Genomic DNA, 23,889 nt, shown 5'->3' with positions numbered 1-23,889 from the left:
CTGTACTTACTGTAAGTCGCTCTGGATAAGAGTGTCTGCTAAATGACTAAACGTGTGTGCGTGCGTGTGTGACCACCAGGGGATGCTGCAAAGCATCCAGAGATCCCTGAACCCTCTCACATCTGGTCACACACACACACACACATGTACACACCCACGCATGTACACAATTGTAAATATGTTTTTATTTAATTTAAAACATTTTTATGACTGTTGTACAGAATTATGTATACTATAAAATTGTGTTAGAACATTTACATTTTATTTATTTACATCAGAAGTTAAATCGGCGTTGACTTTAAACGTGGTGAACTTTGACCTCCGTACAGGAAACCACATGGTTGGTTCTCGCTGCCCATGCTGTTGTGACGCAAACATGGTCAATATACTCTGAGAAACTACTTAGACTTCTAGCGATATTAAGTTAATAGTTTTCAATTAACTATGTCTGGCAAATCCGAATTAAAGATAAATTCTAAATTTGCTTCGAAATACGAGAAATACAGACAAAGAGAAGAGCTACAAAGACGTGAGTGTCCAGGCGTGATGGCTACAGCGCTAGCTAGCTAGCCAGTTAGCTTGATAACTTGCAATTCCAATGTAATCTGGATAACGACTTTTTTATTGCGTTGCTAGCTAGTAATATTATTTGAACTTAGATTATGTAGGTACGCTAGTTATTTTATTGTGAAGAGATTTGATAGGATGTCTAACTAACTACATGCTGCTAGATCGTTCGCTTAATAGCAGCTAACTTGGTCATGAATTTTTCCAGTTAAGGACCGGTATGGAGCCCAGGGGGACGAGAGTGACTCCGGTTCGTCGGAATCAGAGTCCGACGAGGACAGTGAAGTGGTGAGCAGAAGTGAATGGGTTGCTTTAGATAAAATCGCCTACTAAATGAATAGATTATTAGTAGTAGTTCCACGCGGGTGTGTGACTAGCTAACCTATTCCTGCGAATCCTCATGTTGTCCAGCTAACACCAATCTGTTTCCGTGTTAACTGATGATGCACTAAAGATATGACCCGGTTTGTTAAACTGTATTATTGTGATTGCGAGGTTATTTTTGCACCGTGCCTGGCAGCTGTTTTGGTTACTGTGCACCATAGGAGATCATCGTGACACACACACACACACAGAGCCCTGGAATTATAGAAAGAAGATGCACTACTCCTTTCTATCCACTCCCTCCCTCTCCATCTATTTGCTCACCTTATTTCTACCCGTGTTCAGGAGCTGGACCCCCAGCAGGACAAGGACTTCTACAGAACTCTGTCTCTCCTGAAGAAGAAGGACCCCAAGATCTACCAGACAGACACTCAGTTCTACACAGAGCCAGGTAACCCTGGTAACCCTCATGTCACTGGAGAGGTAGTATGCGGTAATAATCAAATAAACTGGATTTATTTAGCAGCAATTTGATCCAAAGCGGCTTACAGTTCAGATCTGCAGTTAAGGTATGTTAAACACTGAGAGAAGCTGTATTCACCCAGTGAGGTTCATTGTGATCGACAGTCTCCTTCTGAGGAGTCCCGGGCAGGGTAGCCAGCACCACATCATCACAGACATGACAAGTTACATTTACATTTACATTTATTGATTTAGCAGACGCTTTTATCCAAAGCGACTTCCAAGAGAGAGCTTTACAAAGTGCATAGGTCACTGATCATAACAACAAGATAGCCAAAAAACATCGCGAGTAGCCAAAACATGAAGCACACATTGTGAACAACCAAAGTAAGTGCCAAAGGGAAGAACCATAAGAGCATGTAGTTAAACAAGTCACAACCAAACAACATGAACAGCTATAAGTGCAAGTGTACCTGTGGAAAAAAGCAAGCAACAGTAATAAAACAATATATCACAGCGAGAACCAAAAATTTAAATCAGTTACCACTAACCACAAGAGCAACAAGTCTCTAAGCAAGAGTCATTGTGATCCTTGAGGAAACTAACATCGGGTCAAGCGAACCGTTCCTAAGTACCGTTGTACTCCCGGAACAAGTGCGTCTTGAGCCTTTTCTTGAAGGTGGAGAGACAGTCAGTGTCTCTGATGGAGGTGGGGAGTTGATTCCACCACTGGGGGGTGTTTACTCTGTGCTCAACATGGAGTCTGTATTCTGTCAAGCTTCAGGAGGCGATTGATTCAGACAGGTCTAGGGTTAGTGGGTCTGTGTTATGATTGGCTCTCGGGTGTGTCAGTCTCAGCAGACTGGATGTTATTGTCCTATAGCAGCAGGCTCTGGCAGCACCGGCCAGCCCTCCAGCTCCCAGAAGCCCCAGAAGGCGATGTTCCTGAAGGACTACGAACGCAAGGTCATCCTGGAGAGAGGAGGGTGAGAGGGCTTTAGCTCACTGCGTGTTTTAAACACACACAGCTACCTAAGCCTTCCACACACACTCACATCTAACCCTTACACGCACACACTCACATCTAACCCTTACACACTCACACTCACATCTAACCCTTACACGCACACACTCACATCTAACCCATACACGCACACACTCACATCTAACCCTTACACGCACACACTCACATCTAACCCTTACACGCACACACTCACATCTAACCCTTACACGCACACACTCACATCTAACCCATACACGCACACACTCACATCTAACCCTTACACCCACACACTCACATCTAACCCTTACACGCACACACTCACATCTAACCCTTACACGCACACACTCACATCTAACCCTTACACGCACAGACTCACATCTAACCCTTACATGCACACACTCACATCTAACCCTTACACCCACACACTCACATCTAACCCTTACACGCGCACACTCACATCTAACCCTTACACGCACACACTCACATCTAACCCTTACACGCACACACTCACACACTTCTACAACTCTTGACTCAGACCAGACCCTTCCAACTCTCCACAGTAAATACGATGATGACGAGGAGGAGGAGAGTGATGATGAAGAGGCAGTGAAAAGGAGAGAGGTACACGTTTGATCCACACGCAGGAAACATGTCACGTGTAGGCAGTTAGCCTCACTGTGTCCAATCCCGACCGATTTTTAGCTAACATTCTGATAAAATGGCACTTCAAATATTGATAAAAATAATCGTATCACGTTTTCAGCTGATTAACTGATTTCACGTTAAGCTTTAACTTCTTACCTTTCGAGCTAAATATTGTTAAAAAAAATTAGAGTTAGCTTAGCCTTTACTAGAGCCGGTCAAAAGACGCTGGCGCCGGTAAATTAGCCGTGCGCTACCCTTGTCCAAACCCGACCGCACTTCTAAACACTGGCCGCTGCTGTTTTTCTGGAGATATTAACTTGATCCAGGGTCACCAAACTGACCATCAATGCTGTCAACATATCCGGGGACGTAGTTATGTCCTCCACAATAAGATATTACGCTTCAACATCTCCAAACTATGCAATAAAATCTCAATTTGACTGTATACCTCTGTGCTCCCTGGGGCTAGCAAACTCTTCTCAAAGTTTGCTAGCCCCCATCCCTTCCTCCCCTCGACTACAGATCACGTCACACATGATCGTGTATTTTCATTGGCAAGACAAAGTAGTGTTAAGCTAGCGTTGAAATACACTCATGCTAACCCATAGTAGCAGTACGATGACAACACAGACACACTTGTCAGAGTAAAGATCGTTGCCCAAGCGTGGCCCGAGTGTCGCCGAGTGGTCTTTCGGCCAAAGTAACTTTCCTATATTATTTAGACATGTGAACGTCCATATATGTTCATGACATTTTACACGTAGATTGTTTGGTATGCCTAAAATAATACTACTTACACTTTGCTGGCGATAGCAAAAGAAAATGCTGGCAAAAAGACCGGAAACTGAGTGTCCAAAAAATAGTAGTTTACAGCGGTCGGGATTGGACACAGTGACGTTAGTGTTTGAGTGGTGTTGTGGTTGACTGGTGTGTAGTTGAATGTTGCTGTTGATGGCTGGTGTGTTGTGTCTCCAGAGGGCTGCGTCTCCCAGCTACATTCAGGAGCAGAGGGATCTGAAGGAGAGGTGAGCTCACCTGAGGTCCAGGGGGGACGAGAGACGGGATACCTGTCTGTCTGTGTGTGTCTAACCTGTCTGTCTAACCTGTGTGTCTGTCTGTGTGTCTAACCTGTGTGTGTGTGTGTGTGTGTCTAACCTGTGTGTGTGTGTCTAACCTGTCTGTCTGTGTGTGTCTAACCTGTGTGTCTAACCTGTGTGTCTAACCTGTGTGTCTAACCTGTGTGTCTGTCTGTGTGTCTAACCTGTCTGTCTGTGTGTGTCTAACCTGTGTGTGTGTGTGTGTCTAACCTGTGTGTGTGTGTGTGTGTGTCTAACCTGTGTGTGTGTGTGTGTCTAACCTGTGTGTGTCTGTGTGTCTAACCTGTGTGTGTGTGTGTGTGTGTCTAACCTGTGTGTGTGTGTGTCTAACCTGTCTGTCTGTGTGTGTCTAACCTGTGTGTCTAACCTGTGTGTCTAACCTGTGTGTCTGTCTGTGTGTCTAACCTGTCTGTCTGTGTGTGTCTAACCTGTGTGTGTGTGTGTGTCTAACCTGTGTGTGTGTGTGTGTGTGTGTCTAACCTGTGTGTGTGTGTGTGTGTGTCTAACCTGTGTGTGTGTGTGTCTAACCTGTGTGTGTGTGTGTGTGTCTAACCTGTGTGTGTGTGTGTCTAACCTGTGTGTGTGTGTGTGTGTGTGTCTAACCTGTGTGTGTGTGTGTGTGTCTAACCTGTGTGTGTGTGTGTGTGTGTGTGTCTAACCTGTGTGTGTGTCTAACCTGTGTGTGTGTGTGTGTGTGTGTGTCTAACCTGTGTGTGTGTGTGTGTGTCTAACCTGTGTGTGTGTGTGTGTGTGTCTAACCTGTGTGTGTGTGTGTGTGTGTCTAACCTGTGTGTGTGTGTGTGTGTGTGTGTGTGTGTCTAACCTGTGTGTGTGTGTGTGTGTGTGTGTCTAACCTGTGTGTGTGTGTGTGTGTGTGTGTCTAACCTGTGTGTGTGTGTGTGTGTGTGTGTCTAACCTGTGTGTGTGTGTGTGCGCAGCTTCAGGCACTGGGTCCAGGACAGTGAGGAGGAGGAGGGCAGTGGAGGAGAAGAGCCACTGTTGACCAGGAGGAGCAGGACCCAGGAGGAGAAGGTAACGTTAACTAACCCTAGTTAACCCTAACCCTAGCTAACTCTAAATAACCCTAACCCTGCTCCTGGTAACTGCCCCCTGGTGTGCCTGCCCTGTGCTGCCCCCTGCAGGAGAGGGAGGAGCAGGACTATGTGGAGTGGCTGAAGGGCCAAGCACAGCTGCAGGGACCAGAGGAGCTGCAGGACCTGGTAAGACTGTGTGTGTGTGTGCACCTGACTGTGTGTGTGTGTGTGTGTGCACCTGACTGTGTGTGTGTGTGTGCACCTGACTGTGTGTGTGTGTGTGTGCACCTGACTGTGTGTGTGTGTGTGCACCTGACTGTGTGTGTGTGTGTGCACCTGACTGTGTGTGTGTGTGTGCACCTGACTGTGTGTGTGTGTGTGTGCACCTGATTGGGTGTGTGTGTGTCTGCACCTGATTGGGTGTGTGTGTGTGCACCTGACTGTGTGTGTGTGTGCGCGCCTGACTGTGTGGGTGCACGCCTGACTTTGTGTGTGGGTGCACGCCTGACTTTGTGTGTGTGTGCACAGAGCTACCTGAGGGAGTACTGGAACGACCCCCAGCTGGATGAGAAGGAGCGCTTCCTCCGAGACTTCGTCCTCAACAAGGCTTACCTGGAGGGGGACCAGGACAGGTACACACACACACACGCAGTACCGTAACGGAAACACACGAGGCCCCCCTGCAGAATAACCCTGAGAGCCCCCCCCCCCCCATATGTAAGGGATAATGTATTGTCCGGCGGTTATTATCCAAAGATAAATCCCGACGGGACGAAAAAGACCCCGACGCGATCAACTGAACTTTTTGGAATCAGAATCAGAATCAAAATCAGAAAGGGATTTATTCGCCATGAAAGTTTGCACAGACAAGGAATTTGCTTTGGCAGGAAGGTGCATACAATAAACATATACCTAAAATTTAAATATGTGGACTAACTATACTAAGGGTACATAAACTAGCAGTACTAAGTGGGATAAATATAAGTTGCCGTAAATTACAATATAAAAATACAAAAATACAAATATTACAAAAAATACAAATGTACAAGATACCATGTTGTGGTGCAGTGCAAAAGCAGTGTGTTTTAAGCAATAAGTCATATTGAGTCAGTGTGGTCCCTTGGCCTTGTTGAAGAGGCCAACAGCGGAAGGGAAGAAACTGTTTTTGTGGCGTGAGGTATTGGTCCTGATAGACCGCAGCCTTCTGCCGGAGGGGAGTGACTGAAACAGGGAGTGTCCAGGGTGGGAGGAGTCGGCCACAATCTTCCTCGCTCGCCTCAGGGTCCTCGAGGTGTGCAGGTCCTCGAGGGTAGGCAGATTGCAGCCAATCACCTTCTCAGCAGTACGGATGATACGCTGCAGTCTGCTCTTGTCCTTGGCAGTGGCAGCAGCGTACCAGACGGTGATGGAGGAGGTGAGGATGGACTCAATGATGGCTGAGTAGAAGTGCACCATCATTGTCTTTGGCAGGTTGAACTTCTTCAGCTGCCGAAGGAAGTACATCCTCTGTTGTGCTTTCTTGATGAGGGAGCTGATGTTCAGTTCCCACTTGAGGTCCTGGGAGAGGATAGTGCCCAGGAAGCGGAAGGACTCCACAGTGTTGACTGGGGAGTCACACAGGGTGATGGGGGTGAGTGGGGCTGTGTTCCTCCTGAAGTCCACAACCATCTCCACTGTCTTAAGAGCATTGAGCTCTAAGTTGTTCTGGCTGCACCAGGTCACCAGGTTGGCCGCTTCCCACCTATAATCAGACTCGTCTCCACCAGAGATGAGCCCAATAAGGGTGGTGTCGTCCGCAAACTTCAGGAGTTTGACGGACGGATGACTGGAGGTGCAACTGTTGGTGTACAGGGAGAAGAGCAGAGGAGAAAGGACGCAGCCCTGAGGTGATCCGGTGCTGATGGACCGGGAGTCAGAGACTTGTGTTCCCAGCTTAACGCACTGCTTCCTGTCAGACAGGAAGTCTGTGATCCACCTGCAGGTGGAATCAGGCACGTTCAGCTGGGAGAGCTTGTCCTGAAGCAGGGCGGGGATGATGGTGTTGAAGGCAGAGCTGAAGTCCACAAACAGGATCCTGGCATAGGATGCTGGGGAGTCCAGGTGCTGTAGGGTGAAGTGGAGGGCCATGTTAACTGCATCGTCCACAGACCTGTTGGCTCTGTAGGCAAACTGCAGGGGGTCCAGTAGAGGGTCAGTGATGGATTTAAGGTGTGCCAGCACCAGGCGCTCGAAAGACTTCATTACCACAGAGGTCAGGGCGACGGGTCTGTAGTCATTATGTCCTGTTGGCCTTGGCTTTTTGGGCACAGGGATGATGGTGGAGGACTTGAGACAGGCTGGCACATGGCATGTCTCAAGGGAGGTGTTAAAGATGTGGGTAAACACCGGAGACAGCTGGTCAGCGCAGTGCTTGAGGGTGGCTGGAGAGACAGAGTCCGGCCCAGCTGCTTTGCGGGGGTTCTGCCTCTTGAAAAGTCTGTTAACTTCACCCTCCTGAATGGAGAGAGTCGTCACTGTAGAGGGGGGGAGGTGGGAGAACATTCTAAGAGCTGTATAATAAATGCAAGATATCGAAACTCAAGTTTTTCTTTTGAGGGAAATGTATTCAATCAGATCAAACAGCTCAAACAGAAAATATGTTACAACAACATAACAAGTATAGTCGATACCTGCAAACCTGTAGAAAGTAGCCTACCGGTAGGCTACTTTCTACAGGTTTGCAGGTGAATACACATGTGCGCGTCTTTTAGCAAATCTGTGTGCAAAGTCTTTAACCACGCTCTTTACATGTAAACTGCGCGCACGTTTATTCTCTATGCTAAGGATGGCCAGACCTGACAGCCTCTCTTGTGACATGGAGCTTCTGAGATGTTTTGATCAGTTTTATCTTGAAAAATGACCTTGACGGCCCAACAATAACACCAGTCTGCGTAGCAGGATCCGAGCTACGCTACAGTTAGCTACCTATTTGCTGCGGGCTCGCCGGTCTGTGTGACCATCTGACCTATTTCGTCACGTCACTTACCTTGCTAACAAAGAAAGCACAATTAAATATACTTTTCTTTATTTTTATATCAACTCTGGAAACACAGACGACAATAAGACCATAGTGTGCATCCCATGTAATTCAAATTGGATAAAAAAAAACTAAAAAAAAACTTTTTGCCACAAGAGGCCCCCCGTGTGGGGGTAATCTCTACGGGTCTGCACACGTGTGTGTGTGTGTGTCTGAAGTGTGTGTGTGTCTCTGACGTGTGTGTGTGTGTGTGCAGGGTCCCCTCCTATGACGAGGTGGTGCAGGAGGAGGTTCAGGACTCATCGGAGGAGGGGGAAGACTTCCTGCTCAAACAGGAAGTCTTCGAGAGACACTACAACTTCCGCTTCGAGGAGCCCGACTCACAAAAGGTTTGTGTGAGAGGTGTGTGTGTGAGAGGTGTGTGTGTGTGTGTGTGTGTGTGTGTGAGAGGTGTGTGTGTGTGTGTGAGAGGTGTGTGTGTGAGAGGTGTGTGTGTGAGAGGTGTGTGTGTGAGAGCTGTGTGTGTGTGAGAGAGAGGTGTGTGTGTGCTGGCTTGTGTGTGAACTCCCTCCACCTCCTCCAGATAAAGACATACCCTCGCTCCATCGCCACCTCGGTGCGCTGCTCAGACGAGCGGCGGCGGGAGGCGCGGGCGCTGCGGCGGGACAGGAAGGAGCGCGAGCGTCTGCAGAAGCAGCAGCAGCTGCAGCACATGAAGAACCTGAAGCGGGAGGAGATCCTGGGGCGCCTGCAGAGACTGCAGCAGCTGACAGGGAGCCAGGAGGACGGCTTCTCTCTCTCACATCTGCAGGGAGACTTCAACCCTGAGCAGCACGACATGATGATGCAGGTGGGGGACACACGTCACACACACACACACTTCACACACACGTCAGAGACACACGTCTCTCACACACACACAACACTCACACACACATGTCACACACACGTCACACACACTCACACACGTCACACACGACACACACACACGTCTCTCACACACACACGTCTCTCACACACACACGTCTCTCACACACACACGTCAGAGACACACACGCCTCACACACACACATCTCACACACACACACGTCAGAGACACACACATATATTAATATAAATGTACACCATGTATACATCCAGCCCCACACGGTAGCTAACCTGTCTGTCTACAGGAGATGTTTGGGGAGCAGTACTACGGAGAGGACGAAGAGGAAAAGCCTCAGTTTGATGATGAAGAGCAGGAGGGTGAGGACCTGTCAATCATCCCTCTACCTGTCAATCAAAAGTGTGATTGTGTGTACGTGTGTGTGTATATGATGATGTGTGTGTGCGTGTTTCAGTTTGCTTGTGTTCTTTGGTCCCCAGACCACTGGAACTGGGACACATGGACAGGAGAGGAAGGAGTAGGAGGAGAAGGAGTAGGGGGAGAGGAAGAGGGGGGAAAGGAGGAGGAGGAGGAGGAAGGGGAGGAGCCCAACTGTGAAGACCCAGACTTCATTGTGAGTGTGTTGATTCCAAAGACACCTGAAGAAACTACCTGATCTGATAGGTTAGAAAACATCACCTGACTGACCTCTGACCCTCTCAGATGGACGCGGACTACGACCCCAGCCAGCCAAGCAGCTCTAAGAAGAAGAAGAGGAGGAGGAAGGAGGACGCTCCTCTGATGGGGAAGAGGAAGAGGAAGTCTCACTTTGCTGAGGTCATCACCAAGGACAAGCCTGTGTTTGATCCCCGTGAGTAGCTCTTAGCAACAGTAACCAGAAAGTTGTCATTGTTCCGCTGTCATAACAAGGTGGTGTCTGACTTCCAGTCAGTTAGCTGCTTGTCATAGATGCGTGTCTGTAACTCAGTTTTTTTTCAACCTTTTTTGAGCCACGGGACATTTTTTTTATTGGAAAAATCTTGCGGTATACCACCGACCAAAAATGTAACAAAATAACACTGTAGCCTAATACAGTATATATAATTGGGTGTGCTCAAGGGTGAGTACAACCATTGTTCTCTCATATATATTTAGTATTATTTATTTTCCTAACCCTAAAAAAACTTGGTCCCGATTGAGTTGCTTGTATTCGCCCTTCGTTCTTTTGGTGAGCAGTCTCACAAGCCCTACTCATTGAGCCAACCAGCTAAATAGTTATCTAGCACTAGTGTTGCTACCTGCATATACCTACAGCTGGCAGCTGTGCACTTAGATTCAGACCTAGCCCCGTTAAATAGTAGAGCTAGCTAACTACTACACATCTTACATTTACATTTTACATTTTAGTCATTTAGCAGACGCTCTTATCCAGAGCGACTTACAGTAAGTACAGGGACATTCCCCCAAGGCAAGTAGGGTGAAGTGCTTTGCCCAAGGACACAACGTCAGGTGAACGGCCGGGAATCGAACCGGCAACCTTCTGATTACTAGCCCGATTCCCTAACCGCTCAGCCACCTGACTCCCTATCTCTATCTTCTGTGTGGGAATCGCAGGAGCTAACCAGTCGAAGGACGTACAAAAATACAGGAGCACACCCCACAGTTTTCTCTAAGAAGGAACGAGGCAATTAGCTACCTGCTGCCACCCGGAAAAATATTACATTACTCTGCCATTCACTATATTACGGACACTCGACAATGGAATATTTTTTGCAGATAATAATTAATAAATGTTTTTATTTTTTAAGACTAAGTTAAATTGGATAATTTCTCACGGCACACCTGACGATCTCTCACGGTACCCTAGTGTGCCGCGGCACAGTGGTTGGGAATCACTGCTGTAACGTGTTTCTGATGATTGTGTGTGTGTTCCAGAGGAGAAGAGCTTCCAGCAGTACCTGGATGAGTACTATAAGCTGGACTATGAGGACATCATAGATGACCTGCCCTGTCGCTTCCGTTACCGCCAGGTCCTGCCCAACAACTTTGGCCTGACCACAGATGAGGTAGCAGACATGATGTTTAAACATGGTCTGGGTTAGCCTGGTGTGGTCTGGGTTAGCCTGGTGTGGTCTGGGTTAGCCTGGTGGGGTGTGGGCTAGCCTGGTGGGGTGTGGGTTTGCCTGGTGGGGTGTGGGTTTGCCTGGTGGGGTCTGGGCTAGCCTGGTGGGGTGTGGGCTAGCCTGGTGGGGTCTGGGTTAGCCTGGTGGGGTCTGGGTTAGCCTGGTGGGGTGTGGGCTAGCCTGGTGGGGTCTGGGTTAGCCTGGTGGGGTCTGGGTTAGCCTGGTGGGGTCTGGGTTAGAATGGTGGGGTGTGGGCTAGCCTGGTGGGGTCTGGGTTAGCCTGGTGGGGTCTGGGTTAGCCTGGTGGGGTCTGGGTTAGAATGGTGGGGTGTGGGTTAGCCTGGTGGGGTGTGGCTTAGCCTGGTGGGTTGTGGGTAGACTTCCTGTCCCCTGGCTGGTGCTGATGAGCTGTGATGTAACTGATCTGGTATTGCTGCTCCCAGGAGCAGCTCTGACCAGGACATGACTCAGTTAATCTTCTCTCTGAGCCGGCCAGGGGAGAGGGGGGAAGGGGGAGATAGGGGGTAGTGAGAGAGGGAGAACTACTTTCCCTCCATCTCTCTCTTCACCATCTCTCCTTCCCTCCCTCCCTCCCTCCACCCCTTCCTCCATCTCTCTCCCCTCCTGTGTGTCCTCAGATCCTGGGGTCGGATGAGAAGGATCTGAACCGCTGGTGCTCCTTGAAGAAGACTTGCATGTTCAGGTACAGCTAGCCTGCTTTCTGGACCTGGTCCAGGGTCTGGGTCCTGAGTTTTTTTTTTTTTATCATTATATTTATTAAAATAAATGCTAAATCAGCTGTTTGTGTGAAAGTCTTCCTGACATCCTCTCTCTGTCCCTCCATCTCTCTCCCTTACATCATTCTCTCTCTCCCTTACATTACTCTCCCTCTCCCTTACATCTCTCTCTGTCCCTCCATCTCTCTCTCTCTCCCTTACATTACTCTCTCCCTCTCCCTTACATCTCTGTCTCTCCCTTACATCTCTCTCTGTCCCTCCATCTCTCTCCCTTACATCTCTCTTTCTCTGTCCCTCCATCTCTCTCCCTTACGTCTCTCTCTCATTCTCTCAGATCTGATAAGGAGGAGAAGTGTGATTTGAAGAACTACCAGATCAAGGCCCAGAATGTGAAGAAGAAGAGAGAGGTGTTGAGCTCCTTCTACTCTGAGTGAGTACAACCCCCTGCAGCGCAGGACCAGCCTGGCTCTCACGCCTGTGTGTGTAACTCTCTTTGTGTGCAGGGAGGATGGAGTGCTGGAGGTGTGTGTATGTGTGTAACTCTCTTTGTGTGCAGGGAGGATGGAATGGAGGAGGGGAAGAGGACAGGGAAGAAGAGGATAGACAGGCTGAAGAAGCCAGAGGAGGAGGAGGCTGGACAGGACCACGAGGAGGGGCCCAAGGAGGGCGCTGAGGAGGGGCCTGCAGCCCACACACAGGCTGGACAGGAGGAGGAGGAGGAGTTCCTGGTCCCCAAGAAGAAGAGGAGAGAGGAGGAGAGAACTCCTCCTGTAGAGGAGAAGGCAGATGGGTCCCAGAGCCAGGCTGGGAGGGTTACCAGGGTTACCACCGGGGGGCCCAGGAAGACGCCCTTCAGGCACCCTGGAGGACGCCTCATCCAGAGGCCTTTCAGGGTGAAGATGGGGGGCCGTGAGTTCAGCGGCCAAAGGCTGAAGGCCTACGGGCTGAACCCCAAGAGACTGCACTTCAGACAGCTGGGGCGGCAGAGAAACAAGGCCCAGAGGAAGAGTCAGGAGTGAGGGCGAGTCAGGAGGGAGGGCGAGTCAGGAGGGAGGGCGAGTCAGGAGGGAGGCATCACCAGGGGAGACTCATCACCAACTCTGCCTGCGTATTATTATAATCATAATATTGATACTCTTGCGTGTGGGTCTAAAGATTCTTCTTGGAGAATGTTCCAGAACACACCTCCCCTCAGCAGCTCTGAGGACCCGGGCCTGAACAAAGTTTCACTAAATGCTCCAACAAACCAGTTCGTTTTCCAATAAATTGTTTTAAATCTATATTTTATTTAGATTCTCTGAATGAGAGTAGCTTTCAACGTGTTGTTTTGTTTGACTGAAGTGGGATGCTGTAAATATATTTTGTGTTCAAAAACTTTGTGTTCTGTCTAATTGTGTTCTTAACAAAATATTGTGCGTAAGTAACGATGATGGAGTCCGTCACAGTCATTGGTAGGTAACTGTTACCATAACCACTAATCGCACCAGACCGTCTCTGGAGGGGGAGGGGGGGGGGGGGGGGGGCTGTCATGGGTTTTGTCAAGAGTTTATCCGAGTTTTTCTTGATGGTTTTAGGTTTGTTTAGGGGCAGTTCCGGTCATCTGTGAGCCCACTGTAAGGTTGATAGAAGTTACAAATACGATTTAATTTGTCGATTTGGCGCCTCCTGTGGAAACCATTAACGGTGGACACAGTAAAATGCAATCAATTATGGTCTTTTAGAACACGCAATAATGTATGCAAAGTTATGACTAGACTAATCACATCCTGAATGGTCTCTAATTATTATTATATCTATAAACCTGTAAAATAATATTTAATCGTAATAATTTGGGTGATTCTTTTTTCCTGTCAGGCACATCCTCGGAACCGCTTGAGAATGCGCGCGCTAGTAGGACCACTTTAAACTAGGAAGCGAGGTGAACGAACAGCTAGCGTCTCTAAGGTTTGTTTATAAATCACATTTTACAATCTTGATATAAATCGTGAAATATTTGGAGTGTAACGCAGTTGCGTTTATGGAGGGTTTACAGGGTACATAACAAGCAGGTTATGCTAAACGGTCAAATTTACAGGTTGCATAGCAAGCAGATTAGGCTAAACGGTAAGGTTAGCTGGCTAGTACTGTGTAGTTGCACCGATTATATTGCTCCAGTAGTTAAGTTAATTGGTAGACAACACGGTTAGCCTACGGTATTAGTAGGAACAAGTTTAATCTTCTGGCATCACTAGGATTTCATCTTTGGGTAGGCAACAGTAAAAATGTATAAGAAGCCAAAGGTGACGTTTGACATTTAGCGTTTTCAGGGATGCTTTTAGCGATTTCGTCGAGTTACGGGTTCTTTTTGAATGTTGCAGAGGCTTATCAAACAGCGTAGTTGGACTGTCTGTGTTATCTAACATTCCAACTCAAGAGGGCCTAATTACTACTTATTTACCCATGAACATATCTGGAATGACCAAGCACACCCACAAATTCAAAAAATTCCAACGTGAAAGCGGTGCATGTTTTCATGCCAATGACAAAATTACAGAAAACGATTAACGCTAAAATACCTACGACGGGATTTGTTCACGCCTCTGACATAAGGGTCGGACATAATGCAAAAAGAAAAAAGAAGAACTGACATTATTCAGAACTCCAAACAATTTAAAACTATCCATCCATACTTAAAACATACATCCAACGTATCCATTATTTAAAGCTTTATCCGTTATGTCCGTTGATGCTGTCCTGTGCAGCAGTGGTGTGGCCATGTCTCAGAACAGCTTGGAGGACTTCGGCGAGGTGCTGGTGGGGCTCGTGAGGAGCAGCAGGGCGGAGAAGGAGCTGCGGCTGGCGGGGGAGCGCCTGAAGACGTTCTACGACCGACACTTGGAAACCAAGAACACCGCCGCACAGATTCTGAAGAGTAAGGAGCGGGACCGGCGCTGCTACACCGCTGTCGGTTTAGCGGTTAGCTGCAGCAGTGTCGGTGACGGGGGTATTTTTCATTTAGAATAAGCATTTCACGTGCGTTCCTACTATACCGTGTGTGGAGGGTGGTCTTTTGGTGTTTGTGTGTGTGACCTGTCGTGTTTGTGTGTGTGACCTGTCGTGTCTCCAGACATCATGCAGAGTGAGGACAAGGCGAGCCAGAAGCTGCTGGACCAGGAAGAGCAGAAGAGCCAATTAGATACGGAGCTGGAGAGGCTGGAGGCGGAGCTTCAGCGTGCCACGGCCAAGAGTCACAACATGGACTCAGAGCTGCAGTATCCTGTCATGTGGTCGGTCAGCAGGCTGGTCAATCATGCTATCACGTGGTTAGGATTGACCTAAGTAGTGCTTGTGTAACCGAGTTAAACTAACTCCTCAGTATGTCTATGTGTGTCTAAACTTACCACCTCTCCTGGCTGCAGTATAGGCCCTGACTGCAGTGCTGCAATGTAGGCCCTGGCTGCAGTGTAGGCCCTGGCTGCAGTGTAGGCCCTGGCTGCAGTGTAGGCCCTGGCTGCAGTGCTGCAATGTAGGCCCTGGCAGCAGTGCTGCAGTGTAGGCCCTGGCAGCAGTGCTGCAGTGTAGGCCCTGGCAGCAGTGCTGCAGTGTAGGCCCTGGCTGCAGTGCTGCAGTGTAGGCCCTGGCTGCAGTGCTGCAGTGTAGGCCCTGGCTGCAGTGCTGCAGTGTAGGCCCTGGCAGCAGTGCTGCAGTGTAGGCCCTGGCAGCAGTGCTGCAGTGTAGGCCCTGGCTGCAGTGCTGCAGTGTAGGCCCTGGCTGCAGTGTAGGCCCTGGCAGCAGTGCTGCAGTGTAGGCCCTGGCAGCAGTGCTGCAGTGTAGGCCCTGGCAGCAGTGCTGCAGTGTAGGCCCTGGCTGCAGTGCTGCAGTGTAGGCCCTGGCAGCAGTGCTGCAGTGTAGGCCCTGGCAGCAGTGCTGCAGTGTAGGCCCTGGCAGCAGTGCTGCAGTGTAGGCCCTGGCAGCAGTGCTGCAGTGTAGGCCCTGGCAGCAGTGCTGCAGTGTAGGCCCTGGCAGCAGTGCTGCAGTGTAGGCCCTGGCAGCAGTGTTCCTCCTTCACCACTTACCCCAGGTTCCTGCAGAGGGAGCTAGATAGCCTGCAGCACTCTGAACAGGAACTCCAGGTCCTGCAGCAGGAAGTGGATGAAGACACCACGGAGGTCATCCCCTCCACCATGTGAGTCCATCCTCTACCCGACCTTTAACCTTAACACGGACACAGTGGTTATCACAGGACTCGGTGGTTATCACAGTGGTTATTACATGGCTCAGTGGTTATCACAGTGGTTATCACAGGGCTCAGTACTGTGGTTATTATCCTTTCCTTGCTCTCCTCAGATACAGGGTTAGGGTCATTTAATACAGGGGTCAGTAGTTAATGTGTGTGTGTGTGTGTGTGTGTGTGTCAGATACATGGCCCAGCTGTACTACAAGGTGACCAGGATCAAGTGGGAATACGACACAGAGCCTCACATACTCAGAGGAGGTACCTACTCTCAGCTGTCTGTCAACACTGTGTGTGTTTCAGAACTGTGTGTGTTTCTGAACTGTGTGTGTATTTCTGATCAGTGTGTGTTTCTGAACTGTGTGGGTTTCTGAACAGTGTGTTTCTAAACCGTGTGTGTGTTTCTGAACAGTGTGTGTGTTTCTGAACTGTGTGTGTGTTTCTGAACAGTACACTACGGGGCAGACCTGGCCTCGCCCATCCACATGGACACATCGGTGCGTTCGGGCTGTGCTGTCAGCGACGACCTCTGGAACTTCGTCAACACTGAGTGGTAGAGAAGAGGAGAGGAGAGAGGAGGAGGAGGAGAAGAGAGGAGGAGTAGTAGTAGAGAGGATGAGGAGGAAGAGGAAGAGAGGAGGAGTGGTAGAGTGGAGACTGGTAGAACTATCCTGGCTGGAGGAGAGATGGAAGTAACTATCTTATCTGTATTTATGTTCATGTTTAAACTTGAATAAACTGCTTTTCTAACTAATCCCTGTTGCAGCCCTGGAACCTCACAGAGACCGCTCCAAAACAACACTTATTTTGGTTACAGCTCTTTCTCCGTTGTTTTAAGTAATTATATATTTATATAACTTACAAATCACAAATATTTCACAGGCTTTTTTGTGCTTTTGTGAGGGCACAACATGTGCATTCAGCTAATATAGCATTACACCATGAGTACAACATGATACATGGGCTAGCTCAGCGGTAGAGCTTTTGTCCTAAAATGTTGAGGTTGCAGGTTCAATTCTCCTCGCTGTACGCTACTTTGGATGAAAGTGTGCATCATAGCTGCTTACTTTGCACCAGGCCAGGTAAGAACTGTTCCTGGACTCTGACCACCAAACTACCCTTAGAACTTTGTACTTCTGATCCTTGATCTTCTGCTGTGCTTTCTATCTGCACTATTTGTACCGTCTTCTTGGATAAAAGATGATGGTAAATGAATAAACTAAATGAATACATTATTATTGTGTTATTTGGAAGTCCCCCAGGGGGTGCTGTTGGTTTGCGTGACAGGTGGTGTCATGGCTGAGGGTGGGTGTGGGTGGTGTCATGGCCGAGGATGGGTGTGGGTGGTGTCATGGCTGAGGGTGGGTGTGGGTGGTGTCATGGCTGAGGGTGGGTGTGGGTGGTGTCATGGCTGAGGGTGGGTGTGGGTGGTGTCATGGCCGAGGATGGGTGTGGGTGGTGTCATGGCTGAGGGTGGGTGTGGGTGGTGTCATGGCTGAGGGTGGGTGTGGGTGGTGTCATGGCCGAGGATGGGTGTGGGTGGTGTCATGGCCGAGGGTGGGTGTGGGTGGTGTCATGGCCGAGGGTGGGTGTGGGTGGTGTCATGGCCGAGGATGGGTGTGGGTGGTGTCATGGCCGAGGGTGGGTGTGGGTGGTGTCATGGCCGAGGGTGGGTGTGGGTGGTGTCATGGCCGAGGGTGGGTGTGGGTGGTGTCATGGCCGAGGATGGGTGTGGGTGGTGTCATGGCCGAGGGTGGGTGTGGGTGGTGTCATGGCTGAGGGTGGGTGTGGGTGGTGTCATGGCCGAGGATGGGTGTGGGTGGTGTCATGGCCGAGGGTGGGTGTGGGTGGTGTCATGGCCGAGGGTGGGTGTGGGTGGTGTCATGGCCGAGGGTGGGTGTGGGTGGTGTCATGGCCGAGGGTGGGTGTGGGTGGTGTCATGGCCGAGGGTGGGTGTGGGTGGTGTCATGGCCGAGGGTGGGTGTGGGTGGTGTCATGGCCGAGGGTGGGTGTGGGTGGTGTCATGGCCGAGGGTGGGTGTGGGCCACACTGTTCTCTGAGAAGGTGTTCTCTGCACTGTGCTCATAGACCTGATTGCTCTCTCTGCCAGCTGATGAGGATGACATGGTGTTCTCCAAGGTTCAATACTGGGGCCTCTTCTGTTCAACATCTACATGCTTCCAGATTATGAAAAACAACAAAGTGTATTATCATAATTATGCAGACACACAAATCTACGTAACTTAATCACCTGGGGACTATAATCCCATACAAGGGCTAGGTAAATGCATTGAAGAAATCAACAACTGGATGTGCCTGAATTTTCTTCAATTAAAGAAAATACAGAAGTAATGGTTTTTGGTCCCAAGACCGAATGATTGAAAGTCAACGCTCAGCTTCAATCGCTGATGTTAAAAACCACAAACCAAGCCAGAAATCTAGGCGTAATTATGGATTCAGACTTCAACCTGAACAGCCATATCATATTGTTGTTTAAATGTGCTATACAAATAAACTTGCCTTGCTCAAGGTGGGCGTGCCTGACACGCTCCTGTCCCCGCTGCCTGACACGCTCCTGTCCCCGCTGCCTGACACGCTCCTGTCCCCGCTGCCTGACACGCTCCTGTCCCCGCTGCCTGACACGCTCCTGTCCCCGCTGTCTGACACGCTCGTGTCCCCGCTGCCTGACACGCTCCTGTCCCCGCTGCCTGACACGCTCCTGTCCCCGCTGCCTGACACGCTCCTGTCCCCGCTGCCTGACACGCTCCTGTCCCCGCTGTCTGACACGCTCGTGTCCCTGCTGCCTGACACGCTCCTGTCCCCGCTGCCTGACACGCTCCTGTCCCCGCTGCCTGACACGCTCCTATCCCCGCTGTCTGACACGCTCCTGTCCCCGCTGTCTGACACGCTCCTGTCCCCGCTGCCTGACACGCTCCTGTCCCCGCTGCCTGACACGCTCCTATCCCCGCTGTCTGACACGCTCGTGTCCCCGCTGTCTGACACGCTCCTGTCCCTGCTGTCTTACACGCTCGTGTCCCCGCTGCCTGACACGCTCCTGTCCCCGCTGCCTGACACGCTCCTGTCCCCGCTGCCTGACGCGCTCCTGTCCCCGCTGCCTGACGCGCTCCTGTCCCCGCTGCCTGACACGCTCCTGTCCCCGCTGCCTGACACGCTTGTGTCCCCGCTGTCTGACACGCTCGTGTGCCCGCTGCCTGACACGCTTGGAGAACAAGGACGTTGGTTTCAGTTATGAGAAATGCTTTGTTTGTCGGTATGTCTGTGTGTGTGTACTAACCACGCTGAACAACTGATAACTCCTGCATGATAGCATGATAACTCATGCTTTTCTCATCACAAGAAGGATAAGATTTTCTGTTTGTGTAGTATGTCTGATTGTGTCTAAAGGTGTGTGTGTGTGTGTGTTGACTAGTGAAGCGGTTTCTTGTAACTGCCATCACGTCCTGCTCTCTGTCAATATTAAATAAATGTTCCTATTAAATAAATCCTTAAAAAAAGAAACCACAATAAGAAAGGCAATACATATATATAAACGTGGTCACAGTTAATACTCTTTATACAAGCTGGTGACAGTGTCAACAAACTATTTTAATATTATAATAATCATTTAAATATACATTTATTTGTTGAACGTACATATATAACACAGGGGACAATCTCATAATTTAAGAATAGTTCAGATTATACAAAATGCATTTCTGATAAGAAATCTACAGTTGGTTCTATTTACAGACAACCCCCAATTTGGCTGCCTTACAGAAACAGATTTGTTTGTACATATGTATAAACTGTGCCATACAAACCAGAATGGACCAAATAGCTCCTATCTCCACCGCCTCACCATACCAGGTCCCGTCTCCACACCCGGCCCTGAGATCTCCCAGCATACCCTCTGAGGGCAGATCTCCCAGCATACCCTCTGAGGGCAGATCTCCCAGCATACCCTCTGAGGGCAGATCTCCCAGCATACCCTCTGAGGGCAGATCTCCCAGCATACCCTCTGAGGGCAGATCTCCCAGCATACCCTCTGAGGGCAGATCTCCCAGCATACCCTCTGAGGGCAGATCTCCCAGCATACCCTCTGAGGGCAGATCTCCCAGCATACCCTCTGAGGGCAGATCTCCCAGCATACCCTCTGAGGGCTAATCTGACAGCAGGAATGGCAAGCTTGGCAGGGCAGCACTGGGTGTGGAGTCAGTGTGCTCTAACTACATATCATCATGTCTGTTAAGTGTTTTCTGCAGTGGAGGGATAGATGTTGAAGACGCTACCAGGCATCAATCAGACCAGCAGTCTAATCACAGAGGCTGTCAGAACAACTCCATATGCTTCACTGTCTGTGCTGTTGGGTTGTGTTACAAACAGCATTATTATGTGGGGTAAGTGATGAGTACTGTTCATTTAGCAGATGCCTTTATCCAAAACAACCTACTGAGAGAGATTTGAACCTGCTTGATCTGTAGTCTAATGCTCTAACCATTCAGCTAAACCTACCCCCTAGCTAATTATTCTTTAGTGACTTGGAAACACAGCCTTGACTAGTAGAGATCCAGCAAGACACAACTCTAGTGGGCCTCCTGATGTGTGAGATCTACAGGCAGCCAGTCCTCTCAGGAGACAGTCATCCTCAAACAGGACAACATGTTCAACCAGTCTAGATAAGTACATGAAAATATTCAATTAGCAGATGCTTTCATCCAAAGATGTAGACCACTACGACCTGCAGTCTATGACTGAGCTTTACTCGTCCAGGTGTATTCACATCCTGTACTCCTCCCATCCTCTCCACACAGGAAGTTGTCATCTGCAGGTATAAGTCTTGTCCTTAGAACTCCTCCAAACCCCCAACCCCCCCCCCCCCTGATTTGGGGGTAGGATCACGTCTGGGCCATGCGGGGGTAGATGGCCTTGACAGTGGAGGGGGTGAAGTTCCCAGATGACACGGTGGTGTCCAGCCCCTCCAGCCGGTGGGTGGCAGCCTCGGTGTGGCTGGTGCTGCCGTCCAGGAACAGAGCGCCCAGCTTGTGGGCACGGCCGCCCCTGCGCAGGCAGCTCCCGCACAGCAGCCGCAGGATGGCCCGCCGCATGTCCTGGCTGGTCAGGGTGTAGATGATGGGGTTCAGCAGGGAGTTCAGCATGGCCACGCCCAGGAAGTAGTCAGCCTTGAAGAGGACCTGGCAGCGCCGCGGGGCGCAGCAGAAGTCCAGGAGGAGGAGGATGAAGAGCGGCGCCCAGCAGGCGATGAAGACCCCCACCACGATGGTGACGGTCTTCAGCAGAGCCAGATACTTCTGACTCTTCCTGGCGAGGCCCTTCCTCTGGGGGGCGGAGCCCATATGCTGGGTGTTGGACTTGACGATGCGGTAGATCCGCACGTAGAGCACCACTATGGCCAGCAGCACGGCGGTGAACACCGTGATGCAGAACAGGATGTAGCTCTTGGCATAGAGCGGCAGCACGGTGGAGCAGCGGTCCAGACGGCCCATGCAGTTCCACCCCAGAACCGGGAGAACCCCGAGCAGGACCGCCAGAACCCAGCTGGCTCCAATCAGGGCGAACATGCGTCCGCGCTTGGCGCCCTGGTAGGGCTTCATCCTCACCATGGTGACGTGGCGCTCGATGGCGATGGCCAGGAGGCTGATGACAGAGGCCGCCAGCGTGATGAACACACCCCCCTCCCTCAGGAACCAGAGGGCAGGGGTCATCGTGAGCGTGTTGGCGCCCGACGTCACAATGTTCACCATGTAGGTGAATCCCGCCAGCAGGTCGGACAGTGTTAGGTTCCCCAGCAGGTAGTACATGGGCAGGTGAAACTTCTTGTTCCTCCAGATGGCCAGGAGAACCGTTGCATTCTCCAGGACGATGAGGAGGCAGACCAGCAGGAAAAAGATGGCCTCGGGCTTCAGACCGTCACGGTACTTGTTCTCCTTCAGCTTGCCGGTGAAGTTATAGTGTTCCATGATAACGGCGTTGCTCTGGTACTCCCTGAACATCCGCAGCAGGTACCCCGCCCCGGGCGTCATGGGAACCGTGGAGGGCTCCGCCCCCGCATAGGCGGCGTGGGACGCATCGGTAGACATGACTGCTGAATGTGTGTGTGTGTGTCTGACAGATCTTTATTCAACCACTGAGATCCTTCAGATGGGGCATCCAAGTTGACTCACATGGTCCATGTTTCAGTCATGGGCACAGAACTGAGCCAGGGCAGGCAGGATTCCCTCGGATAGTCTCTCTGAAATCCCCTTAAGTGGTTCAGTTTCCTCTTTGTAATCCGCTGTTTGCTGGAATCAGGAAGCATTCAATGTCAGAGTGATGCGTCATCAGATATTGTATCCTGCTGGATCTCTGCCCTCTCGTGCCAGCGCAGTTGCGCAGTGAGGACGCTAGGGAGGCCTGGAGAGCAGGGGAAGGCAGGAGCAGAAACAGCCACATTACAACATCAACTTTTTGAAACTAATTTGAGTAACTTAGACTTGGCCTTTTTCAGCACCCAATTACAGTTTACTTGTTCATTTCGTTTCCGCGGTTTCAGAATGTTTGATTCATGTCATTTTTTCCACTTTAAATGTAACTTGTTCTGTGTAGCTCAATTGGATAACCTTGAGAAAAGCCTACTTTTAGAAGTGCCAGCCCGTGCACCGTAAAACTGTCCATCTCTCCCACGCCTGTCTCCTCGCGTCTCTACGCTTCCGTCTCAGAATGTTGTTGGACAATCTACTGTTGTTTAGAATTAACATAAACACAAAACGTAAAGCACGAACATAGGTTACACGGACCGATTAAACTCAGTTGGAAACTTTATAGGCTACTCAGACTATTTAATGGAATTACCACCTGATAATAAATTATAACTGCCCGCTTCTCATGAAAGTGCTTATTGATTTATAGCCTGTCCGTCTGGATACAAGACTGTGTTGGCCTGCCTGTTCTTTATACGGATCTCCTGATATCATCGCACAGTCAAATCCCCATCTAAAATAATATGAGGTTATTTAGATGAAAAATTGTTGTGGCCGAAAGTGAGTTATACATCTGTCTGCAGAGCGTTCACATTCTGTTGGACCATAACCGATGCAAATGAACAGTCACGGTAAATTGACGGTAGGCTACATTAACGGAAAAAACAAGTATTTCGCGAATAACAGAAGACCTCTAGTAGCCTATTCGGAAAATGTCGATAAGATTACTAATAAAAAAACTACATTTATTGATTCAAACCTCTAATTTAAACAACAAATACCTATAAAATAAAAAGTGCTAGGAGGCAGACTTGCAACCCAAGCGACGAATTGTAAACGCCTACCTTTTAAAAGTAATTTATTTAAATCCAGAGAAACTTCTTTGTCCGGTGCTCCGTAGACCCCGTGGCTCGAGTCGGAATGATTGCTGTAAAAGTGGTTGGAGCCGAACAGCAGCTCTCCCCCCACGCCCCCCCTCTCTCTCTCTCTCTCTCTCTCTCTCTCTCTCTCTCTCTCTGTCTCTCTCCTCCCTCTCTCTCGCTCTCCCTCTCGCTTGTTCTCTTTATCTCACACCCTTTCTCTCTTTCTCTTTCCCCTAGTTTGTACTTAGCTGTCGAACTTGGAGTTCTCGCTGGTTGTTATTGTTTGTTGTTGATAGATGACAGGGAGATTGGAACTGTTCCTATTGCAGGCTTGGTGTCTCCAGGAAGGGACAGGGTGACTGTTCCTATTGCAGGCTTGGTGTCTCCAGGAAGGGACAGGGTGACTGTTCCTATTGCAGGCTTGGTGTCTCCAGGAAGGGACAGGGTGACTGTTCCTATTGCAG

At 49.7% G+C, this 23,889-nt stretch overlaps 3 protein-coding genes and 1 non-coding gene across 8 annotated transcripts; 3 read left to right on the top strand and 1 right to left on the bottom strand.

Moving 5' to 3' along the window:
* Positions 1-362: 362 nt before the first annotated feature.
* kri1 (KRI1 homolog) lies at positions 363-13,240 on the top strand. Of its 2 annotated transcripts, none has more exons than XM_067232310.1 (18): positions 363-529; positions 776-855; positions 1,237-1,342; positions 2,240-2,339; positions 2,917-2,977; positions 3,977-4,026; positions 5,037-5,130; positions 5,241-5,318; positions 5,661-5,764; positions 8,405-8,537; positions 8,732-8,998; positions 9,321-9,393; positions 9,514-9,647; positions 9,737-9,884; positions 10,949-11,079; positions 11,775-11,839; positions 12,208-12,303; positions 12,430-13,240. In XM_067232310.1, the coding sequence occupies exons 1-18, from the start codon at positions 445-447 to the stop codon at positions 12,890-12,892; spliced, it is 2,268 nt and encodes a 755-aa protein (XP_067088411.1). In that variant the 5' UTR covers positions 363-444; the 3' UTR covers positions 12,893-13,240. The 2 variants fall into 2 exon arrangements, with proteins under 2 accessions (XP_067088411.1, XP_067088404.1); XM_067232303.1 differs by having other exon boundaries at positions 2,237-2,339.
* LOC136941402 (Z30 small nucleolar RNA) lies at positions 11,534-11,627 on the top strand. Its single transcript, XR_010876523.1, has one exon. It is a non-coding gene; the product is annotated as a Z30 small nucleolar RNA (small nucleolar RNA).
* A 538-nt stretch (positions 13,241-13,778) lies between the features above and the next one.
* spc24 (SPC24 component of NDC80 kinetochore complex) lies at positions 13,779-16,840 on the top strand. 4 transcript variants are annotated; one of them, XM_067232311.1, is made up of 6 exons: positions 13,779-13,817; positions 14,615-14,784; positions 14,980-15,124; positions 15,934-16,038; positions 16,271-16,347; positions 16,537-16,840. In XM_067232311.1, the coding sequence occupies exons 2-6, from the start codon at positions 14,628-14,630 to the stop codon at positions 16,641-16,643; spliced, it is 591 nt and encodes a 196-aa protein (XP_067088412.1). In that variant the 5' UTR covers positions 13,779-13,817; positions 14,615-14,627; the 3' UTR covers positions 16,644-16,840. The 4 variants fall into 4 exon arrangements, with proteins under 4 accessions (XP_067088412.1, XP_067088413.1, XP_067088414.1 ...); XM_067232312.1 differs by having other exon boundaries at positions 13,798-13,817; positions 14,618-14,784; XM_067232313.1 differs by lacking the exon at positions 13,779-13,817 and adding an exon at positions 14,019-14,118.
* Positions 16,841-19,677: 2,837 nt separating this feature from the next.
* On the bottom strand, positions 19,678-23,543 carry s1pr5a (sphingosine-1-phosphate receptor 5a). The gene is made up of 2 exons (XM_067232871.1): positions 23,408-23,543; positions 19,678-22,497 (listed from the first exon to the last, which is right to left on the bottom strand). Exon 2 carries the CDS (start codon positions 22,182-22,184, stop codon positions 20,982-20,984), a length of 1,203 nt encoding a protein of 400 aa, XP_067088972.1. The 5' UTR covers positions 22,185-22,497; positions 23,408-23,543; the 3' UTR covers positions 19,678-20,981.
* Positions 23,544-23,889: the final 346 nt, after the last annotated feature.

The sequence above is a fragment of the Osmerus mordax genome, chromosome 3 (genome assembly GCF_038355195.1).
Source record: "Osmerus mordax isolate fOsmMor3 chromosome 3, fOsmMor3.pri, whole genome shotgun sequence".
Taxonomy (NCBI): Eukaryota; Metazoa; Chordata; class Actinopteri; order Osmeriformes; family Osmeridae; genus Osmerus; species Osmerus mordax.
Note: the sequence above shows the minus strand (reverse complement) of the source record. Positions and strands in the feature narration are given on the sequence as shown.